This window comes from Typopeltis vanoorti, chromosome 12 (genome assembly GCF_054136105.1).
Source record: "Typopeltis vanoorti isolate ZY-2024b chromosome 12, IOZ_Tvanoo_1.0, whole genome shotgun sequence".
Taxonomy (NCBI): domain Eukaryota; kingdom Metazoa; phylum Arthropoda; class Arachnida; order Uropygi; family Thelyphonidae; genus Typopeltis; species Typopeltis vanoorti.
The window spans coordinates 23,643,325-23,664,396 of NC_143560.1; the positions used below are offsets into that span (position 1 = coordinate 23,643,325).

A 21,072-nucleotide genomic window follows, 5' to 3' on the forward strand; every position below is an offset into this window, starting at 1 on the left:
GTAATCTCATTGGAAGAAAAACTTGAAATAATAAAGAAAGTGAACAAGGCAAGTCCAGAGCAAAGATAAGACAAGAACACAAAAATGGGTGAATCAACTATAAGAGCAATTTTAAGTAAAGCTGCTGAATACAAAGTATTATAATGATTGAATTAGAGAGATTTCTTTGCACATAGATTGACGATTGTAACCAAAGATGGATCCTGCTAAGAAATGGCCTTATGAAATCAAATGCATTGTCTCTTTGCAATCTTGAAAGAAAGGGCTATCAATGATCGAAAAGAAGAATTTCACGTTAGTGCTGGGTGGTTTGAGAAATAGCCTACATAATGTTCTAATCACAGGCTGATAAGGAGGTGGCCGCAAATTATCCAGAGATTTGAAGAAAATTGTATAAGAAGGGGGCTATTATGACCAACATTATTTAATGTCAATGAAACTGGCCTTTTTTTTGGAAGCCAATGCCTTCCAAGACTTTTCTGGCTAAATCAGAGAAATCTCAGCCTGGTTATAAAGTGGCAAAGTTGAATGAAATTACTGTACAGCGAATACAGTGACTGTATCCACTGTATCCAGTGAAATAAAGAATGATAAAAAGAGGAGGACATTTGTTGATGAAAATGGTAAAACAGTACAGACAGTAAACAGGGAAGCATATCACTAATGTTTTTAATGAAAAAATTCAGCATTTATCATGATAGTAAGTATGATATCATGTGGATCTTGGGTAAGCAGGGAATTATAGAGGACTGGTGGTGAGTAAGCAGGAAGTATATGAAGAATTAAGTAAACTTAATGTTAATAAGGGAAAAAAAACTTGTCAACAAATCAGCAGATGTTTTAAGGGATGTTTTATGTATTAAAGACAGCCATGACAAACTTGTTTACTAAGATGCTTGCAAAGTGGAGAGTTCCAAAATAGTGAAAGGAGGATAAATTTTTTACACAAAGAGGATGATAAAGTCTATCACTTCTTTATAGGGCAAAGTAGATATCTGGAGTTGTGGTATGTTAGAGATATCACTGAGAGCTAGGGTTCATAACAGCAGGAGTCTTTATGAGAATGATGCAGCATTGATCTCTTTTGAGACTATTATTAACCTATATCTTAATGATATTAGGAGAGAATGGGGATATCAGGTTTTTACAGATGATGTTAAGTTGGAAAAAACTGTAAGGAGAAGAGTAGATGTTACACTCTGCAAGAGGATTTCAGAGCATAACTACAGTAGCAACTCTATCTCTCATCAGGAAAAGTGAATGTGAGGTCTTGTTCTTGGAGGTGCTTAACATGTGGAATTCTCAGTCAAGAAAGGGTTTATGTAGAACTACAAAGCTGGTGATTATAACCGAGGTGACAGACTAAAAGAGTGCCACTCATTAAGAAGCTACAAGGAAAGAATGTTAGTGGCATCATCGGAAGTGGTCAGAGATTCTATGCGTGGATAGGCTTATGTGTTCGTCAGACATATTGTAATAGGTTTCACGGTATAATAAGAACACAGATGGTTAAGAAAATGTGGTTGTCTTGCCTTTGTAACAAACTTTGTGTTGTGTGCTCTGAAGATGCTGGATATAATACCAGCGAAATATTAGCTTTTAAATTAATAAATAGTTATTTTCTTAACCATCTGTGTTCTTATTATACCGTGAAACCTATTACAACGTGGTCAGAGATTGTTTCAGAGAGGCAGTATCAGACTGCATACCCAGGGTCAGAAAGATAAACTGAGGATGGATTAAGTGGATGAATAGCAACATAAAACAAGAGCTTCAAAATAAGAAAGCAATGTGGAGGGAATATAATCAAAATTAGCTAAGCATGCCAAAGTAAATCCCAAAGAGTTTTTTCACTATGTAGCAAGTAAGAGATGCTGATGCTGCAAAAATTAAAGAACTAGAAGAAATAAATGAGCTACTAAGCAATCACTTTGCAAGAGTGCATCATCCATGTACAAACTCTGCAATTATTGATGTAACAGAGACTGATGTGAGAATTGAGATAAATAAATAAACTAGATGCTCAGCATATTAAAAAATATTGAAGTGAATACAGCAGTGGCATTGAAGGATACGTCGGCTCGTGTGCTACGAGAATGTGCAAGAGAATCAACAATGCTTCTGACAAAGTTGTTTAATGAAAGTCTCAGCATTTCAACTCTAGCAAAGTTCCACGGGAGTGGAAAGAGGGTAAGACACTTCCATTACATAAAGCTAGTTGCAAGAAAGAAGTAGCAAATTACAGACCAATTAGTATTTCAGGAGTGGTGGTATTTGGAAAAGGTGGTTAAAGGTAAAATTCAGAAATGGCTGGATAGGAATATGCTACTCTATGGAGGCAGTACAGCTTTGTAGGGCTTACCTTATTAATTTATTCACATTTCATAACAAAAAGACAATGGAATTAGATAAAGGAAATGGTTACACCATGATACTACTGGATTTTGCAAAGATATTTGAAAGAATACCACATGGAAAGCTATTACATAAGATGGAGCAAATAGAAATGGATATGATCATGGTAGTATGGATGGAGAGGAGGGGGAAATGACTGACAGACATCAGAGTGCAGTGGTGGAGTGGAATCAAGTTGAATGCAGGTGACTAGTGGAACCATCAAGGCACCATACTAGAGCCACCACTCTTTAATTTGTATATTAATGATATAAGGAAAGATTTAAGGGGAGATATTAAGTTGCTTCCTGATGATGTAAAACTTAAGAGGACAATAGTTGATGAAGGTGATGTAGATATCCTCCAGGATGATTTAAATAAATTAGTAATGTGGGCAAAGGATCATGGTTGTCAATTTAATGTTGCAAAAAATGTAAGGTAATGCACTTTGGGATCAAAAGATTACATACTTTTTATCATACTGATTGTACTGGATTATGGAAAATTGATAATGTTAGGGAGGCAGTGATGGTGGGCAGAAATTTAAAGTTCTATAAGACGTAAAAGCTAGCAAAATAGCTAAAATAATTACTATGATGTTGACGAACACGTTCACAAGAAAACATAGGGAGGTTATTATCTCTCTTTATAAGGCTATGAATGGACTGCACATTGGCTACTGTGCACAGATTTGGTTGCCTGGGATTCTTGAGGATCAGCAGGTTGTGGAGAGGAATCAGAAATGAGTGATGAAGATGGTGACAGGCAGGGGCAAATTCTCCATGCTTGCAATGCTTGCTGCGCGAGTTCATTACTTGAGAAAGAAGTAATATTTATTTGTTAATAAATGCATGAATTTATAAGCATTCCATTTAGGCTTTTATTTTTGTAGACAGAAGACGTCTTAAGCTTGCATGGCAATAATTGAGCTTTGCGTTGTGTATCAAAGGCCGATGCCTGCTCATCTAGTCAAAGCTACCTTGGCTTGCTCGGTTGTGGGAGCTTCCAGGTCTTCACTGTGGCACTGTGATTTCATGCGTGCGCATAGCCATTTCCGCTCCCTTCACATCGTCTTAAACACACACCATACACAGTCAAAGTAGCTCTAGCCAGTGAGCTTCAGCCAGCCTTTACAAGTGTGCATGTTGCTTGGGAAAATTAAGTTACGACCAACTTTTTATGATGATGTTATTGACCAGTTAATAAAGAAGAACCGTAGGGTAGAATTTGAATTCAAGTAGCTAAATTGAAATAGATAGAATATCATTTGTAAAATAAATGTTGTATTTGTATGATTAAATGTACATAAATTTCTAAATATATAGTTTTAAATGGTCAGCAATTCATTATTCCACCTGAATGATAACGAGAGCAAGCGTGAATTTCAAGACCAGCATTCGCCCTTGGTGACAGGTCTGTGAAAAGCTCCATATGAGGATAGGTTGAAGGTATGTGGGTTGCAAAGTTCAGTTGATAGGCAGAAAAGAGGGGACATGATAGAAACTTAAAGTTAGTAAAGGGATTCTTGTATAAGAGTGCAATTAGTAAAGGTGTGTGTGAACAAGATTCTTTGCATGGAGAGCAGTGAATAAGTGGAATGGATTTTATTATTATTATTATTATGCGACACCCACAGGGAGTCCAAGGACTCATTGTGGGAGGGCACTCTATTCAACTTCGCTAAATATGTCTCACCCTCTCCACTACTACTTAATTCTCCTACTACGACCATCAACCGCCCATCATCGCCACCAACAACATTTTTTGTCTTTAGCACATTCGCTGCCAACTACGAGTATACTCGTAGTTGGTAAACCAGCTACACAAGCCAGCTAAGAGTATACTCATATGATGCTTACTGCCGGCAACGAGATTACTGTATTGACCTTGAAGAAGAAAATGCTTGGCTTGTGGAGCTAGCATCAAAACTGTGTATTCTCATTGATGGTATATGCTCTGCACAAGACAACTACGAGTATACTTGTATGACGCTGACCGCCGGCAACAAGAATACGATACTGACCTTGAAGAAGTGAAATTGCTCGGCGTATGGGAACAGACTATGCCGAAGTAGTGTGGCAGCAAATGTGTTAAATTGTGTGTGTTCTGAAGGCTGATTTGTCTGTACGCGGGATGGAAAACCTAAGTTTCTGTGAGAAAAAAACCCTGCTATCTGTGTATGATATTGGCTAACGATGTTTCTTTATACAAATGCCAGGAGTATCATGAATAAAGGAAATGAACTGGTGGCATCAATAACCTTGGTCTGCCCAAAGATTATTGGGATCAGTGAAGCATGGTTGAGAGAAGATGATGTCCTGTTAAGAATACAAGTAGAAAGGTGTATTTCGATGTCAGATGGGAAGGAGGATAGTTGAAATTCGATCTGCAGAGCCTGGTGGATATGAGCAGGGATAATATGACTGAAACATGAAAGTTAGTGAAGTGTTTTTAGCAGTTTAAAGTTGAAGAGATTTCCAGAGGTATTTATGAGTATGCTGATGGTGAATGAGTTTAAGGTGAGGTGTGATAAGTATTGTGTGAATAATGGTTAGTGTAGGTCTCCCAGAAAGTTTTCTGATTCTATGGAGTTACCTATACAAGAATAATAATTTTAGTAGACTGTCTGTGTGGGGCAACCAATTATTGTTGCAAAGTGTAAGGTTTTGAAATCTGATAGGCAAGAATGAGATGTAGTGTATACAAGAGGTGGGGGTATTTTAAAAACATATGTAGGAGATAAGGGGCCTGATAGTTATAGGAGACAGGACGTGAAATTTTCAGGCACACTGCTAAAATCAAAAATGCAACAGTGTAATGAGATCATCATTCCAACAGATGTATACTGAAATAATGAGGTCACAGTTAGACTTTTATGTGGAACTGTGACCTCATTATTTTATCCAAGCAACATATGGATAATTGCACAGAGTTAGTCAACTAGTTTCAAGGCAAAGATATTTTTGAAAGGAACAAGTAAAAAGGAACTAAGATGGTGTCAGCTGGGATGTAGGATAGTTGAAATTCGATTTACAGAACCTGGTTAATATGATCAGGGATAATGACTGAAACATGAAAGTCAGTAAAGTGTTTTTAGCAGTTTAATGTTGAAGAGATTTTTCATTGTGTATAATGAGAATGGGGAAAACAAAAGGCCATTCTTGGAAATTATTAAAGGAGAATGTGAGCAAGCGAGTAATAAACAGATTTATTTATTTATTTTATTTTATTTTATTTAATTTTTGCACTGCCTGAGAGTGGAATTGATTATGAATGCAGACACTGTGAAAAGGTTTAAGGCATGGTTAATGAGCACTTTTGGTGGGATTTCCTACAATGACTCTTTGGATGCTACAAAGATACTTTGGGATCCAAAGATCCCTGTAGGAAATTTTTATCACTTAAACCATAATTCAAGATCATCATATCACTATTCACTTAACCAAGGGAATAGTGAATGCAGAATGGTAATCATTCACTTAATAAAATTTATCTTCCACCTAAAGACATTCACAAGCATTCCTGCCTATGATAGGATAATGAACCAACTTTAAGTAGGGAGATGAATTTCACTGCTTTCTAGAGGCTCAAAGTGGCTTGAAAAGTTCCATAGATCTTCTACTCTTCATATTCCATGTTCCCTGGAATGGCATAATCCCACTTAATATCCTATCATTCCCACCACCTCCATCTCACATGGTTTGGTCTCAAACCCATTAGTACCATTCTCCAAATTTGACACTCTGAGAGGTCACAATTCATCACTAATCATAAGTAACATTCCACAATTGTGTTTTCTCTTCCCATTCTGCTGAAATACATCCTTCTACTTCTACCGTCTTTCCCCGAAAATAAGACTCGGTCTTATATTAATTTTTGCTCCAAAAGACACATTAGGGCTCATTTTCAGGGGATGTCTTATTTTTTCATGTACAACAATCTACAGTTATTCCGTTACAACACACGACGTATTGCATTATGAAGATTCATATTAGACACAACCACGTTCATTCATTATCAAGTGCGCACGTTATTCATATGTGTTGTGTCTGTACTCCAATTGGTCATTCGGCAATAAGTCTCAAGTTCATCTGTTTACATAGGTGTTTACCTCTCATCCAAATGTGTCTGCTAGGTATTTACAAATACTTAATATTAATATATAATTGAATATAAATAAATAATATTATTGCCATTAATACTTAAAATAAATGATATACAATAAATAAATAAAACACACGACGGACGTACTGAATTATAAAATAATAATATTAATATACAGGGTGGCCATAAAATAACTTTCCCTCTTTGGAGGCATCTGTAGCTAAAACCAATAAATGGAGCAAGACCAAATTTTATATTGAGACTTTTGAAGGCATGGGGAGATAATTTTCGCGAAAAAAAGATTTACTACCAAAAGTCACCGATGGGGGGGGGGAATTTTGGTGCTGGCAGAGCCGAAAACAAGTGGATAATTACATTAAATGCAGATGAAATGGAATTAACATTTCGAAGGGTATAAGCGACAGCTGTGTCACTCATTCCAGCTGGATATGTGGTGCGTTACAATGATAATAAGAATAAGAATAATTAAACTAAAACAACTTGCGAGAGACACAGAAATTAATGTAGTGATTGAACTCACAGAAAATAACGTTTTATTCATCAGAATTAGGGTCCTCTGGATCACGATTTATGTGCTGACCTTCTGTACAAATTGCATCAGGTGTGCGACATGCTCTATAGCTGAGCATAAGGAATCGGATTGGATGTTCATAATAACCCATTTTATGTTCTCTTTCAAGACATGCAAGTTGGGAATGGCACCAACATACACAATGGATTTCAAATACCCCCACAGCCAAAAGTCACATGGAGTGATGTCTGGGGATCGAGGTGGCCATTCTGTCGGAAAGAACTGACTGATAACCCGATAGTCATTTGAATAACTGCCTGAACATTCCCAATCCCTTTTTAAGTGGAATAGGTGGTGCTGCCACGAATGCACAGTAAAATTTGCATAATCCTTTTTACCTGCATTTACTGCAAATATTTGACTGCTTTTGGCTCTGCCAGCGCCAAAATTTCCCCTATCAGCGACTTTTGATACTAAATCTTTTTTTAACGGAAATCATCTCCCTATGCCTTCAAAAGTCTCAATATAAAATTTGGTCTCATTCCGTTTATTGGTTTTAGCTACAGATGCCTCCAAAGAGGGAAAGTTATTTTATGGCCACCCTGTATAATTGAATATAAATAAATAATATTATTGACATTAATACTTAAAATAAATGATAATATAAATTCTAATTATTATTTTATAATTCAATATGTCTGTCGTGTGTTGCAACAGACGTACTAAATGCGTCCGTCTGGCTAACGATCTTAAGTGGGGCTTATTTTCAGGGTAGGGCTTATATTACGCGCATCCTGAAAAATCATGCTAGGGCTTATTTTCCGGTTAGGTCTTTTTCAGGGAAAGACAGTATTCCTAACAGGACATCATCATCTCTCAACCATGATTCACTGATCCTAATAATTTTTGGGCAGACTAAGGTTATTGATGCCACCAGTTCATTTCCTTTATTCCTGATACTCCTGGCATTTGCATAAAGAAACATCAAGACATTGTCAGTATTGTTATACTATTATTATTCCCTCCAAACTTTGTTTGATTCTGCAATATGCCATACATTTTCCCATTGCCCAAGTGCCAGTTCCCAGAAGAGTCTAACACTGCTACCATTGTGCATGGCAACTCTAGTTTCCCTGCCCTAACATTCTCATTTGCCCAGAGAACAATAATTTCTTCAATATAAATTAAAGATACCAAGAAATTATATACTTGGTTGACTTTATCTAAGTGTAAGCAAACAAAGTTTGTGCCTGAACTATTTTCAGGACTGGGTGAAGTCATATATAGAAGCTCTTCTCTATACGAGTTGCCCCAGTCCTGAAATAGTTGAGGCACAAACTTTGTTTGCTTACATTTGGATGAAGGATTAAACCAAGTATATAATTTCTTGGTATCTTTAATTTATAGTATAACCAAGTGGGAAAAACTTCTAACAACTATCTCTAATCCAGAGTATTCTTTTGGCTACTGATATATGAAATTATGACTTCTGCATTACTTCAACTTTGATGACACCTCTTGGTCTGGCTCCCACTGATGAGATCTCAATGAAAGTCGAAACCGGTTTGGGTGGTGACCCTTCCCATAATGCATAGCATTATACATACCTGCAGGGAGATGTGCTTTGCATTATGGGATACTAAGACAAGTGAGGTGGTCATTAGCTTCTATGTATTAGTTGCCCCAGTCCTGAAAATAGTTCAGGTGCAAACTTTGTTTCTTGGTAAGCAAACAAAGTATATAATTTTTGGTATCTTTAATTTATAGTATAACTAAGTGGAAAAACTTCTAACAACAATCTCTCCAGATTTCTGTCCTTCCCATATTCAAATGCAGTCCATCCTTCACATATCTGCAAAAGGAAGTGGTGAATAAGAGGGGAAAAAAGTTGGCTTATTTGCATGGAGAATAGCTGAATCAAAGAATTCATTGCCTGATAGGGGGATGAATGTGCAGACAGTGAACAGATTTAAGAGGTGTATGATAGATCTAATAGATGAGCCTCCTGCAATGAGTCTTGTAATTCTATGAAGTTCCAGAATAGTAATATAATAATAATCATATCAGAAAAAATGTCATGATATTAATATTATACTATATTATAATCTTACACATTCCCTGAATAGAAATTGAATTTTTGTTGCCAAGATGACTATTAGTAGTGCTCAATTTCCACACTAGTATTCCTCTTTTGGAGTAGATGTTTTATGTTTTGTAATCCCTTTGTCATTTTTCTTCCAGTTGGCAAAGTGAACGCCGTTGTTCACACTGGCAGAAGATAAGGCTCATGTGTGAATGGGGAGAAGTAAATTGAGGTTGTTCACAGCCACCATTAGTTCAGTTGTGCTCACTAGTGTGTGTGTGTGTGTGTGTCATGGATTACTTTCACTACTCACAGGAAGTTTGACCCAATCCTTCTTTTGTTTATGAATCCAGAGCAGTGGCATCTGGTGATTTTCCTGGGATCAAAAGTAGATTTTTTGGTTAGTATAGTAATGCCATCTAAGATTTCTTGATTGTTGGTGTGGAAGTTTTAGATAATGGCACTGTATCTTTTGTTTTTGGCATCAAATGAATCATGCACTGTTGAAATGATATGTTTAGGGAACTGGCTGGCATTAGTAACACATGATTTTTTCATTAAGACACTGATTATGGATCTCTTCTAGACTTGCTTCAATTGATTTCATTTTGTGGGAGAAAGTTGTATCGATAGCAACAATGTGCTGCTCCAAGCTTTCAGTGAATATTCCTAAGTTCAGGAACTGGTTTACCGAAGGAAGGATGGTTCATCAATATGCCAGTTCATCAATTTTTATTCATGCAAACAAATGACAACAAAAATCCAACAGACGTTTTTTTGGTGTCTGTGACATCCAATCTATGGTGAGACATTTGATAATATCATTGGATTTATCAGTGGTAGTCAACTGTGCTGCATTATCTATGCCCAGAAGGCTTTGTCTTCATTAGGCTATGTTGCAGTCATCTTTGCTTTTTGTGGTAGGCATTAGCAGGCATTTGAATGTGGCCAGTATTAAATTAATAAAAAAAACTACTATTAAGAACACTTAAAGAGCACATAGATATTAAGCCCTTTAAGAACTGCTGATGCTGCAGTTTCACTTGGTGAAATTTATGAGGAAATACACTTTTTAAAATGATAAACGAGAAACAAGTTTAGGTCAAGTTATCTTCATGAAGCATCTCTTGTAATACAGTATCCCTTACATTTTATCCCTATGACAATATCTTCCATTCTCAATAAAGTGTCACTAATACATATAATTTTTAGCCAGTTCAAGATTACTAATGTAAAACAACTCCATACCCTTGTTCCTAATTATTTGACATCAGTATACATGCATTATAATATCTTTTTGGCCTTACAGATATCCATTAATCTTCCCACGAGTGTTTCATTTGGATTTGAAAGACCTTAGAAATTGCTTTCAGCATTATTAAGTAGATGTTCAACTGCAGGACAGTGAAAATAGCACATATGAGGCTACCTGGTGTGAGATTGAGGCCAGCAGAACAAAATATACAATTGGATGCTGCTATAGACACCAGGGGATGGAAAAGATGATGGAGATAGTATGCATTGACTAATAGACTCAATGAATAGATGACAGTTAATTATTATGGGGGATTTCAACTATGGTAACATAGGTTGGAAGGAGGAAAGGACACATGGGAGGAACGAAATTGATTTTATGCAGTTATGGAGTTCTAGGAGTTCGAGAGTGCTCATTCTAGTAATTGCATCTGAGAATTCGTCTATAACAAATATTATCACGTTGTCACCAACTGGTGAGAGTGGTCATATGGTCTTGACTTGGGAGGTAGCTAAATGTGTGGAATTTTCAGTTAAGACAGGGTATATGTGGAATTACAGGGCTGGTAAGTATGACAAGCTTAGGAGATTGCTTGGATTAGTGCCATGGCATGTAAAACTGCAAGAAATGGATGTTGATAATACATGGGAAGTGGTAAAGGAGTGTTTGAGGGAGATAATAGCAGTCTGCATATCTAGAGTCAGGAGAGTAAATCAAGTGGGAGTCAAATGGATGAATATCATCATTAAGTTGGAGCTGCAAAAAAAGAAACAATTGTGGGGAGAATTTAAAGTGACTTGCAGGCACATGAACAGTACAAAGCACAAGCCAGAACGGTAACTAGTGGTAAGGAAGGAAAAAGCAGATTATGAAAGGGAGTTAGCAATGCAGGCTAAAGAGAATCCCAACCAGTTTTTTCGATATGCTGCAAGTAAAAGAAAGAATGTATATAGCAGAATGATTTTAAGGAATGCCGATGGTAAGGAGGTAACTGAACCACTCAAAATAGTAGAAGTACATAGTGAACACTTTGCAAGAGTATATCATCTAGGTCGTGATATTGTAGGAACTAGAGAGCTAAAGACTTATACGGAAACTGAGGAAAATGAAATGGAGGTGCATAGCATATTACAGAATCTTAATGTGAATCTGTGGGATCGGATAATATACCAGCTCGAACTTTATGTGAAACAGCAAGGGAATTGTCAGTGCCTTTGACCAAGTCTCAGCTTTGGGTTAGTTAGTCCTGAGGGGGTGGAAAGAGGAGAAAATAGTTCCATTGCATAAAGGTGGCTCAAAGACTGATGTAGCATATTACTGACTGATCAGCATATCAGGAGTTGTTGTCAGAAGATATTGGAGAAGTCGGTCAAGTGAAAGATAGAGGAAGAGATAGATGGAAATGGGATACTGTATGGGAGCCAGCATGGTTTTGTGAAGGGTAGGTTATTATTATTATTATTATGTGACACACATCCAAGAGGTCCAAAGACGCATCGAGGGAGAGTGTACCAACAGCATCGAACAATTGATGCCCTTCCAACTACTAACCACTCTCAAATTTGCTTAACTTTTTTGCATGGGCCATTAGTAGCAGAGGTTCTCTACCAATCGACCAACCTTTGCTGGCAAGTTACTGAGGTTGCCTCAGTAACTCAGTTTTGGACCACTGCTACCGTATTTGCCGGCGTATAAGATGCACTTTTTTTCTTTGAAAATAGGTCTGAAAAACAGGGTGTGTCTTATATGCCGATACTCAGTTTTTTTTATTACTTTCATTTCTGGAAATTTTCTCTGTTCCAAGTTACGCAATTTCTCTTGCTTCCTTGTGATGTGTGAGAGCATTCCAGTTATGTAGAGTTCAGTGGATATGCATGTTGTCACAGTTGTTGTGAACGGTGATAAATTTCTGCCGTTAAATTTTCTCTAAATTTCTTGGCAAATTACAGCTGAAAAATGTCGGCATTGCTACAATATTGCACACAAGCTATGCGTGATTGCGTATGCTAAAGAACATGGAAACAGGGCTGCAGAGAGGCATTTCGGACCACTCCCAACTGAAAAAATAATAAGAACTTGGCGGAATAGGAAGAGGATCTAAGAAAAGCAACTCACAGTAAATATAACCTACAAAGTGGAACTGCAAAATGGCCAGAACTTGAGGCAGAACTGAATACTTGGATTTTAGACCACAGAAAAACGGGACTTTCAGTGTCTACAAAAATGATTATTCATCAAGCAAAAGCAATAGCCACTAACAGAGGGATCGCCAACTTTACTAGATCAACATCATGGTGTTCAAGATTCATGAAGAGAAACCAGCTATGTATGCAGACTAAAACAAAAATAACACAAAAGATGCCAGCTGAATACGAAGAAAAAATTATTGAATTTCATAGATTCGTCATTAACGCAAGGGAATGAGAAAATTTTGAACTTGTGCAAATAGGAAACATGGACGAGGTTCAGCTCACTTTTGATGTGCCCCTCAAACAAAACTAGATTCCAAGGGCACAAAAGGTGTTGCTGTTAAAACTTTGGGGCACAAAAAAACATTACATGGTTGTTTATCCTGCTGTGCTGATTGGACAAAATTGCAACCACTATTGATTTTAAAAGGAAGATACTACCCAAAGAAAAACTGCTTAAAGGAGTGTTTGTATATGTTCACGAAAAAGGCCAGATGGATAGAGAAGGAATAAAGTTATGAATAGATAAAATTTGGTCTAGGTGCCCTGGTGAACTGTTGAAGAAGCCTGCCCTGCTAGTATGAGATCAGTTTCATTCTCACAGTTTAAAAATAAACTCATGGAATTGAAAACAAAATTTAGCTGTAATTCCAGGAGGTCTAACTAGTTATCTTCAAACTTTAGATGTCTGTATTAATAAACCATTTAAGAGATTTATGAAGGAGAAGTGGAACAGCTGGATGCAGTCTTCAGATTTTGAGGTTACACCATCAGAAAGAAGGAAGAGGCCTAGCATTTCGCAAGTTTGTGAGTGGGTCAAAACTTCATGGGATGCTGTGAAAACTGAGACAATGGTTAAATCATTTAAGAAGTGTGAAATTAGTAATGCACTGGATGGTACAGAGGACAATTTGTTGTATGAGGACTCAGATTCTGATTTAGAAGAGGTTTCAAGCGTCTCTTCATTTAGCTATGGAGATGAATTTCTGGGTTTTGATGAAGAAGATTAAAAGGTGGTACCCTTTCCTACACAGATTAGGTATTTGTTGAAAGTAGACCTACTGATTACTTTATATTTGAAATACTGTAAATTCATTATTATATTCAGCAATAAAGTTTCTTTATTAAATTTTTTCCTAAAAAATGTGTACAAAAAGAGGGTGCGTCTTATACGCTGGCAAATACAGTATTTAATTTCTTCATTAATGATATAGGAAAGAATCTGAGAGGAACTGTTCACTTATTTGCTGATGATGCAAAGTTGGGTAGAGCAATAGTTAATACACATGATGTCAAAAATTTGCAGGATGATTTGGATAATTTGACAGACTGGGTAAAGGAGAATGGATATCAGTTTAATGTGGCAAAGTGTAAGGTTATGCATTTTGGGGTGAAATGATTACAAGCTGTATAAAACATTGGTTGAACTGTACTCCAGGAAATTGAAGAAGTCAGAGACGTGGAAGTGTTAGTGGATAGGGAGTTAAAGTTTAGGGGCACATAGCAGAAGTGGCTAAAGTAGATCATCAGATCATGTGGTTACTGAAGAATACTTTGACGAGCAGAGACAAGCAGGTTGTTGTTCCTCTTTATCGAGCCTTGATAAGACCCCATCTTGACTACTGCATACAGATCTGGGTGCTGCCAGGGTTTCTTGGTGATGAGGAGGAGAGGATCCAGAGGCAAGCGACCAAGATGGTAGCAGATATATGGAATGAACCTTGCAAGAACAGGTTGAAGATTTGTGGGTTACAGAAACTAATTGATAGGTGGAAAAGGGGGTGATATCATTCAGAAATACAAATTACTGAGAGGCTTTTACAAGACTCATTCAGAGGAAATTTTTCAGAACAGATGTGGTGGTGGTGGGAGAACTAGGGATTATCTATGGAAACAGAATAACAGTGGAGTAGCAAGGGTATTAGTTAGAAGTAGGTTTTTTTTTGTGGGTGCCATGACTGTGCATGAGTTCAAAGCAAAGTATGATGAATACTGCACAAATGCACATAAGTTCTTGACATGGTGGGCAAAGTAGAATGGATGTTAGTTTAATGTGGCAAAGTGTAAGGTTATGAATTTTGGGGTGAAATGAGATGAGGATAACAGGAAGATAGTATTATTGAGTGAAATAGCTTACTATTTCACTTCTATTACTTAGACTTCCTTGATGAGTCTAAGGACTCCTTGGAGTTGCTCGTAATAATAATAATAATAATAATTATTATATGATCTTTCTCATTCTCATGTTTACTTGTTACCAAGCAGCATTCACACAGGCTCACCTCCATTTCCTTCACCCTAACAGCTTAGTTTTCCTAATTTTGCATAGCTATTTCCGTAGTGAACAAAACTGTCCCTAGAGATCTAATTCTGAATCCATGAACATGCAATCCATTAGGTTTATACAAGTTCTTTTATCCATCACATTCACTTCGAACATCTAAAATTTTTACACCCTTTCTCCCATCCAACCTACAAACATAGGTCATTAGTCATTTGCAATCATGGCCCTTCAATTCATTCCAATCACACCGTGGAAAGAGACTTGCAAATGCTTCACTTCTTTTGACTTTTTCCAGTAAATTTCATACTTTCATCTTAAAAATCATTTGTTAAGACCAGATTATTAACTCTTTTACTCTTCCAATTTGAAAATGACAGAGTCACTCTATCTTTAATCTTTGCATCTGAAAGCATAATTTTGTTATTTATGCATCAAGTATGCTCCTAATTATGAAATCATAATATAGTATGTTGCTCTCCTTCCCATGTTTGCTTGTTAATATTCTCCTCACTCTCCTACTCACCTCTCATTTCATTCTCTTCTCTGCCTTATAATTTGCCAGATATTTCTCCAAATGCTCTAGCTTAAACTTTGTCATGTGAAAGACTCCACATAAGTAAGCTATTTCACTCAATAAAACTATCTTCCTGTTATCCTCATCTTTTATCTCTTCTTTCATGTTCACTTCCTTATGACTTACACTGCTGTCATTCATACCTCATTCATTTTCACTTATTTATGTATTCCACTCTTCATTTTCTACAACACCTATGTTTTCACACCTTTTTTTTCATAAACATTCAAAACACTTGATATTTCATTTTTAACACACACACACACACGCATGCACACACACATTAGTATAAATTTCCCTTATCCATTATTTTGACACAGGGTGTTAAAATAATGTACTATATTTACTGCTACAATAAAAAAAAAATAAACTTCTACTTTGTTTAGCTCACATCTGTGTGTATGGTGGGTTATGATATTTGCTATACACAGTCAAGTTGTTTCCAGTCTTCTGAACACATGTTTGTAATATTTATTTTTATTAATTTATTTTTATATTTCTTTATCTATATTCAATATATTTGTGTTCATGTGTATTCCTTCTTTCTTAAATATGCCATTCATTACATGGTTTGTCTCATTAGTTCTGAACATTGGAAACAACACATTACAATAAACTTGTGTACACCCAATACATAAACAGAAAGCAAAAACCAATTTATGGTGTCATGTCCATGGGTAAGTACAACACGACACTGTTTCAGTGCCTAAAAGTTTTAAGTTGCAGGAAACTTCTGTATTATACTCAGACATTCAACAGTTCACTCATAATATCAAACTCAACTATAACTAGATAAGCATATCAAAATTTATTGTCCTTAAATCCTTTCCAAAAACTGAAAAAAATGATTAGCATAAGTAACTTGGGAAAATGCTCAGCAGTACTGCCCCAACTAATTAACTTTCAGGGTATCTAGCTCTTATGATCCTGTAATACTAATTACAGATAACATAATACATGCTTGATGATTTTTATTCCTAAAGATAATTCATTCAGGTTGTATCAATATATTGTTCTAATTTGCATTGGCAAATTAGTGTAATAAGTGTGGAGTTAGATAGTTAGTTTCATATGATGATACAACGGCCGTGAGTCCCTTTTACGGGATGGTACAGCACCATCTCAATCCCCCCCAAATTTATGGGAGAGGCTTCAGATATGAGAATATAGACTGGAAGGAGGAATGGTCATCACAGGGAGGAAAGGAAATGGAATTTATATAGCTTTATATTGGAAGATAAAGAAATATCATTTATACTGATATGAGACAATTATTTCAGACAGCATATAATAAAAGGGACTAGCAGTTTGAGAGTGCAGGATCCGGTTATATTACTAGAGAAAAAGCAGAGTAGCCATACTGCATCTGACTGGGGAGAGTAATCATGAAGTCTTGACCTGGGAGATTACCAGACCAAGCAGATGATTATGACAAACTCAGGAAGTATCTGAAAGCTGTGCCGTGGCATAGGAATCTGTAGGAAAAAGATGTATGGGAAATTGTCAAGGGAATGTTTGAAGGAAGCAATATTGCATTGTATATGAAGAGTCAGAAGAATAATTTAAGTAGGATTTTTAGATAATTGAATAGCATCACTCCATAGGAGCTGCAGAAAAAGAAAAGTTGTGGAGAGTATATAAAGAGAAAGGTGATCCATAAGTTTATAATTTTGTATACAAGTCTGCACGGTTAGCGTAGTGGTTATGTGTTTGGCAACCACATGCCTGGGAAAAGAGTGTCCTGGGTTCAATTCCGTCACCAACGTGAGGAGCTTAAGGATCTTGCTCAGACATAGCCAAGTTAGCCGATCTTGGGTGTGAAGAGCAGGGTTTTTCTCCCCAGTTTATCTGGGGTTTTTCCTCCTGCAAGCAGGCAAACTGGTCCCGTGAAGACGCACAGCTACAGCCATAGAATACACTGGGAGCCATAGGGCTAGTCACCTTATCCTCAGGACGGGTACGACTTAGAAGGGCTTAGGATAGCTCTGTAACAGGCCAGTAGGCCTAACATATAAAAGGGAGAAGAAGAAGGAGAAGAAGAAGTTTGTATACATACATACATAAATTTACATGCATACATACCAACACAGGTTCTTTCAGTATCTTCAGGAGCAAAGCCCATATCACATTCACAGCGATATCCTCCAGGGTAGTTGAGACACTGTCCATTTTCACATAAGGTAGGATTAGTGCTGCATTCATCCACATCTGTTGAGATAAACCACAGATGATGATTATTGTATTATTATTATTATTGTTATTATTATTGGCATTAGACCTCCACTGAGTTGATGACCTCTTGTGGTAGGACTTTATACATAATACAAAACACATAACACAACATATAGCAAAATTAATTGCAGAAAATTAAAAAACAATAATATAAGTGAACAGAAACAAAATAGATATAAAATATACAAATGACTTGCAGAATGCAGTTTATAAGATTTTGAATCTGTTTGGTCTGAAGCTGAAATTAATATTACAGTATAGGATGCTCTGATAGCCAAATGTGGAGAGCAATGATTGTGAAATTTTAGGAAAATTGACAGGCATGCAAAAAATGATTATCTTAATAGGAGATTTTAATTATAGTGTGGAATATAAGGAACAGATAGTGTATGGGAACAATGAGAGGATTTTTTTTCATTTTCTAAGGGTTGTTTTTAATCGTTTTTTATCCACCCACAAAAAATTATTTTATTTATAAACCTATAGTAATATATCATACTGTGGATAATAACTATCTTAAGCAGCATGTGATGGAATCAACTCAATGCTTTAGAATACAGGCTTTGGAAATATATCCTCACAGAATATGGTTGTTAAAGAGGAATCCAAAATGCTTCCAGTTAGTGAGAGTAATCATGAAGTAATCAAACAGAAAAAGGTTACTATCATTATTATTATTCGTGACACCATCATGGAGTCCGAAGACTCATCACAGGACGTCACCTATTGTACAACTCTCCATCTCCACCACTACACTGAACCTCTACTACCAATCATCAACATTAGCGCCATCTACTGGCAATTACCACCACCACAGCTAGTATTTTTTGTCTGTAAATTGTGTGTGTTCTGAAGGGCCGATATGTCTGTATGCGGGATGAAAAACCCAAGTTTCCAGGAGAAAAAACCCAGTTACCTCCATATGAGATCGACTAACTCACCTTCGATTGAAAATGTCCATATAAAGATTCCTCCTGTCATGACGAGAATCGAACTTAGGCCTTTTCCAATCGAAGGGCGCAACGTACTGTCATTCTTCCAATTGTGCTACGGAAGATCAAAAAGGGATATTTGTGGAATAATAAGGTGGGTGATTATGAGAAGCTACACTAGTCATCTAGCATACATGGGTTATGAGCTATGCAGAAAAGAAGATGATGGGGCATGGAAATTATTTAGAAAGCATCTGACCCAAACAATGCACAACAGTATACAAAAAGCTACATAATTAAATAGAGTTGGAATGAACTGGATGAACAGTGAAATCAGGCACACAGTTTTGAAAAGACGGTGTTATGGAGAAGGAACAGGTCAGGACATAGTGATAAAAAGCACAAGAATCACAAACTGCAGGAATAGATGACATGTTAAAGAAAGAAAAGCCAAGTATGAGAGGAGACTAGCCAGTCAAGCCAGAGATTATTATTATTATTATCAAAGACTCACCTAGGAAGTCCTTTATCATACACACAGCTCATCATACCGTGCTTTAAACAAACTCAAATTCTCTGCAGACACCACACTCTCAGGCAAAGCATTCCAATCATTCACAACTCTGCATGAAAAAAACCAACCTCTCACTCCCCTACTCACACCCTCTTTATACAGTTTCCAGGGATGACCTCTGGTTCTCTCCTGATCTCCCACTATTTTCTGAAGAACTTCTCCAGAATTATTCCTATAACAACCCCCATAATAACCTATAGGTCACTCTCATATCTCCTCTCCTCCTCCTACTGTCCACCAGACTCTGCAAGTTGCATCTTTTCAATCTTTCCTCATACTTGACATTCCAGAGGTTAGAAACTACCTTAGTCAGTCGCCTCTGGACCCTTTCAAACATCTCTTCATCCTTCTGAAAACCAGGTGACCAAATTTGGGCACAATAGTCCATGTGTGGCTTAATCAAAGCCTTATATAATGGAACAAGAATATCCCTACTTATAGAAGTCAGTGTCCTCCGCATCATTCCCAGAATCCTTTGTGTTGTCTTCACAATTTTGACTATGTGTCCCCTAAATTTCAGATTCTTATCCACTATCACCCCCACATCTCTTATTTCCTCCACATCTGACAATATATCCTCACCAAGCATAAATTCTGCATCCCATTTTTGTTTTCCAAATTTTAAAATTTGGACTTACATTTTGCAAAATTGGACTCGCATCCCTATTCCCGTGCCAAATCACTCAATTTATTCAGGTCTTCTTGTAAGGCCACAACATCTTCTCTACTCTTTATGGTTCATCCCAACTTTGCATCATCTGCAAACAACTGAATATTTCCATCCAAATCTTCACCAATACCATTACTATACAAGTTAAACAGCAATGGCCCTAAAACAGATCCCTGAGGCACACCACTAATAACTTTCCTTTTCCTGGATATCGCTCCCCATACACAACTTGTTGATGCCTATCAGATAGCCAGTCTCCAATCCAATGCACCAATCTAAAATCCAACCCTATCTGCTCTAGTTTGACTGTCAACGTATCATGAGGTACTCTAACAAAAGCCTTTGCAAAATCCAAGTATATTACTGTGTATTCTTCTCCTCTGTCTATGGAAGCAGTCACCTTATTGTAATAAGTAAGTAATTACTAAAACATGACCTACCATTAGTAAATCCCTGCTGTCCATGAAAGATAATACCATTGTTGTTAACCCAATTCTGAATCCTAGTTCTCATAAGCTTCTCCAACAACTTAACTACAACACCTGACACACAGATAGGCCTATAGTTTGATGCTTGAGTTCGATCACCTCCTTTATGAAATGGCACAATCTTGCCCTTCTTCCACTCCTTAGGAACTTGACTCAGTGCAAGACTCGGATTAAAAAAACGTGTCAAGGCTGGCATCAACTCTGTGGCACATTCCTTCAGAATAAGTGGTGATATATTATCAAGTCCCACATTTGTAGAAGGAACAGGAAATAACTCAAGGAGATAAGAAGGAGATAACTCAAGGAAATTCTTCCACTATATAGCAAGCAAAAATAAGCAGGAGAATTATTATGGAGGGTAATATTGGAAGATCATTATGACAGTAGAGGTGAAAGTGGCAAGGAATGAAGTGGAATTATATAATGAATGCTTTATCAGTGTATATCACATGGCATAAATAATGCTGTGCAACATGTAGGATAGAGGCAAATAATAGGAGGATCTAGAGATGTATTAGGTGTTGATTGGGTTAGATATTAAATAAGGTTGTAGGAATGGAGGACATATCAACACATATTTTAATGAATTTGCTAAACAGTTAGCTATGCTCTCGACCTGGTTATTTAATGCAAGTCTTAGAGTTGAAAATGTTTCTGAGTAGTATAAGAAGGAAAAATAGTACCATTCCGCAATCATGGTTCTAGGACAGTAGTGATTGTACAGGGTGGCCATAAAATAACTTTCCCTCTTTGGAGGCATC

General features: G+C 36.8%; 1 protein-coding gene across 1 annotated transcript in view; it reads right to left on the reverse strand.

Moving 5' to 3' along the window:
• LOC150100631 (fibrillin-1-like) overlaps positions 1–21,072 on the reverse strand; it is a 1,594,375-nt gene that overhangs the window by 734,089 nt on the left and 839,214 nt on the right. Inside the window, exon 33 of the mRNA XM_090401848.1 lies at positions 17,498–17,623. Within this exon, the coding sequence (XP_090257974.1) occupies positions 17,498–17,623 (126 nt within the window). The remainder of the gene's footprint in view (positions 1–17,497; positions 17,624–21,072) is intronic.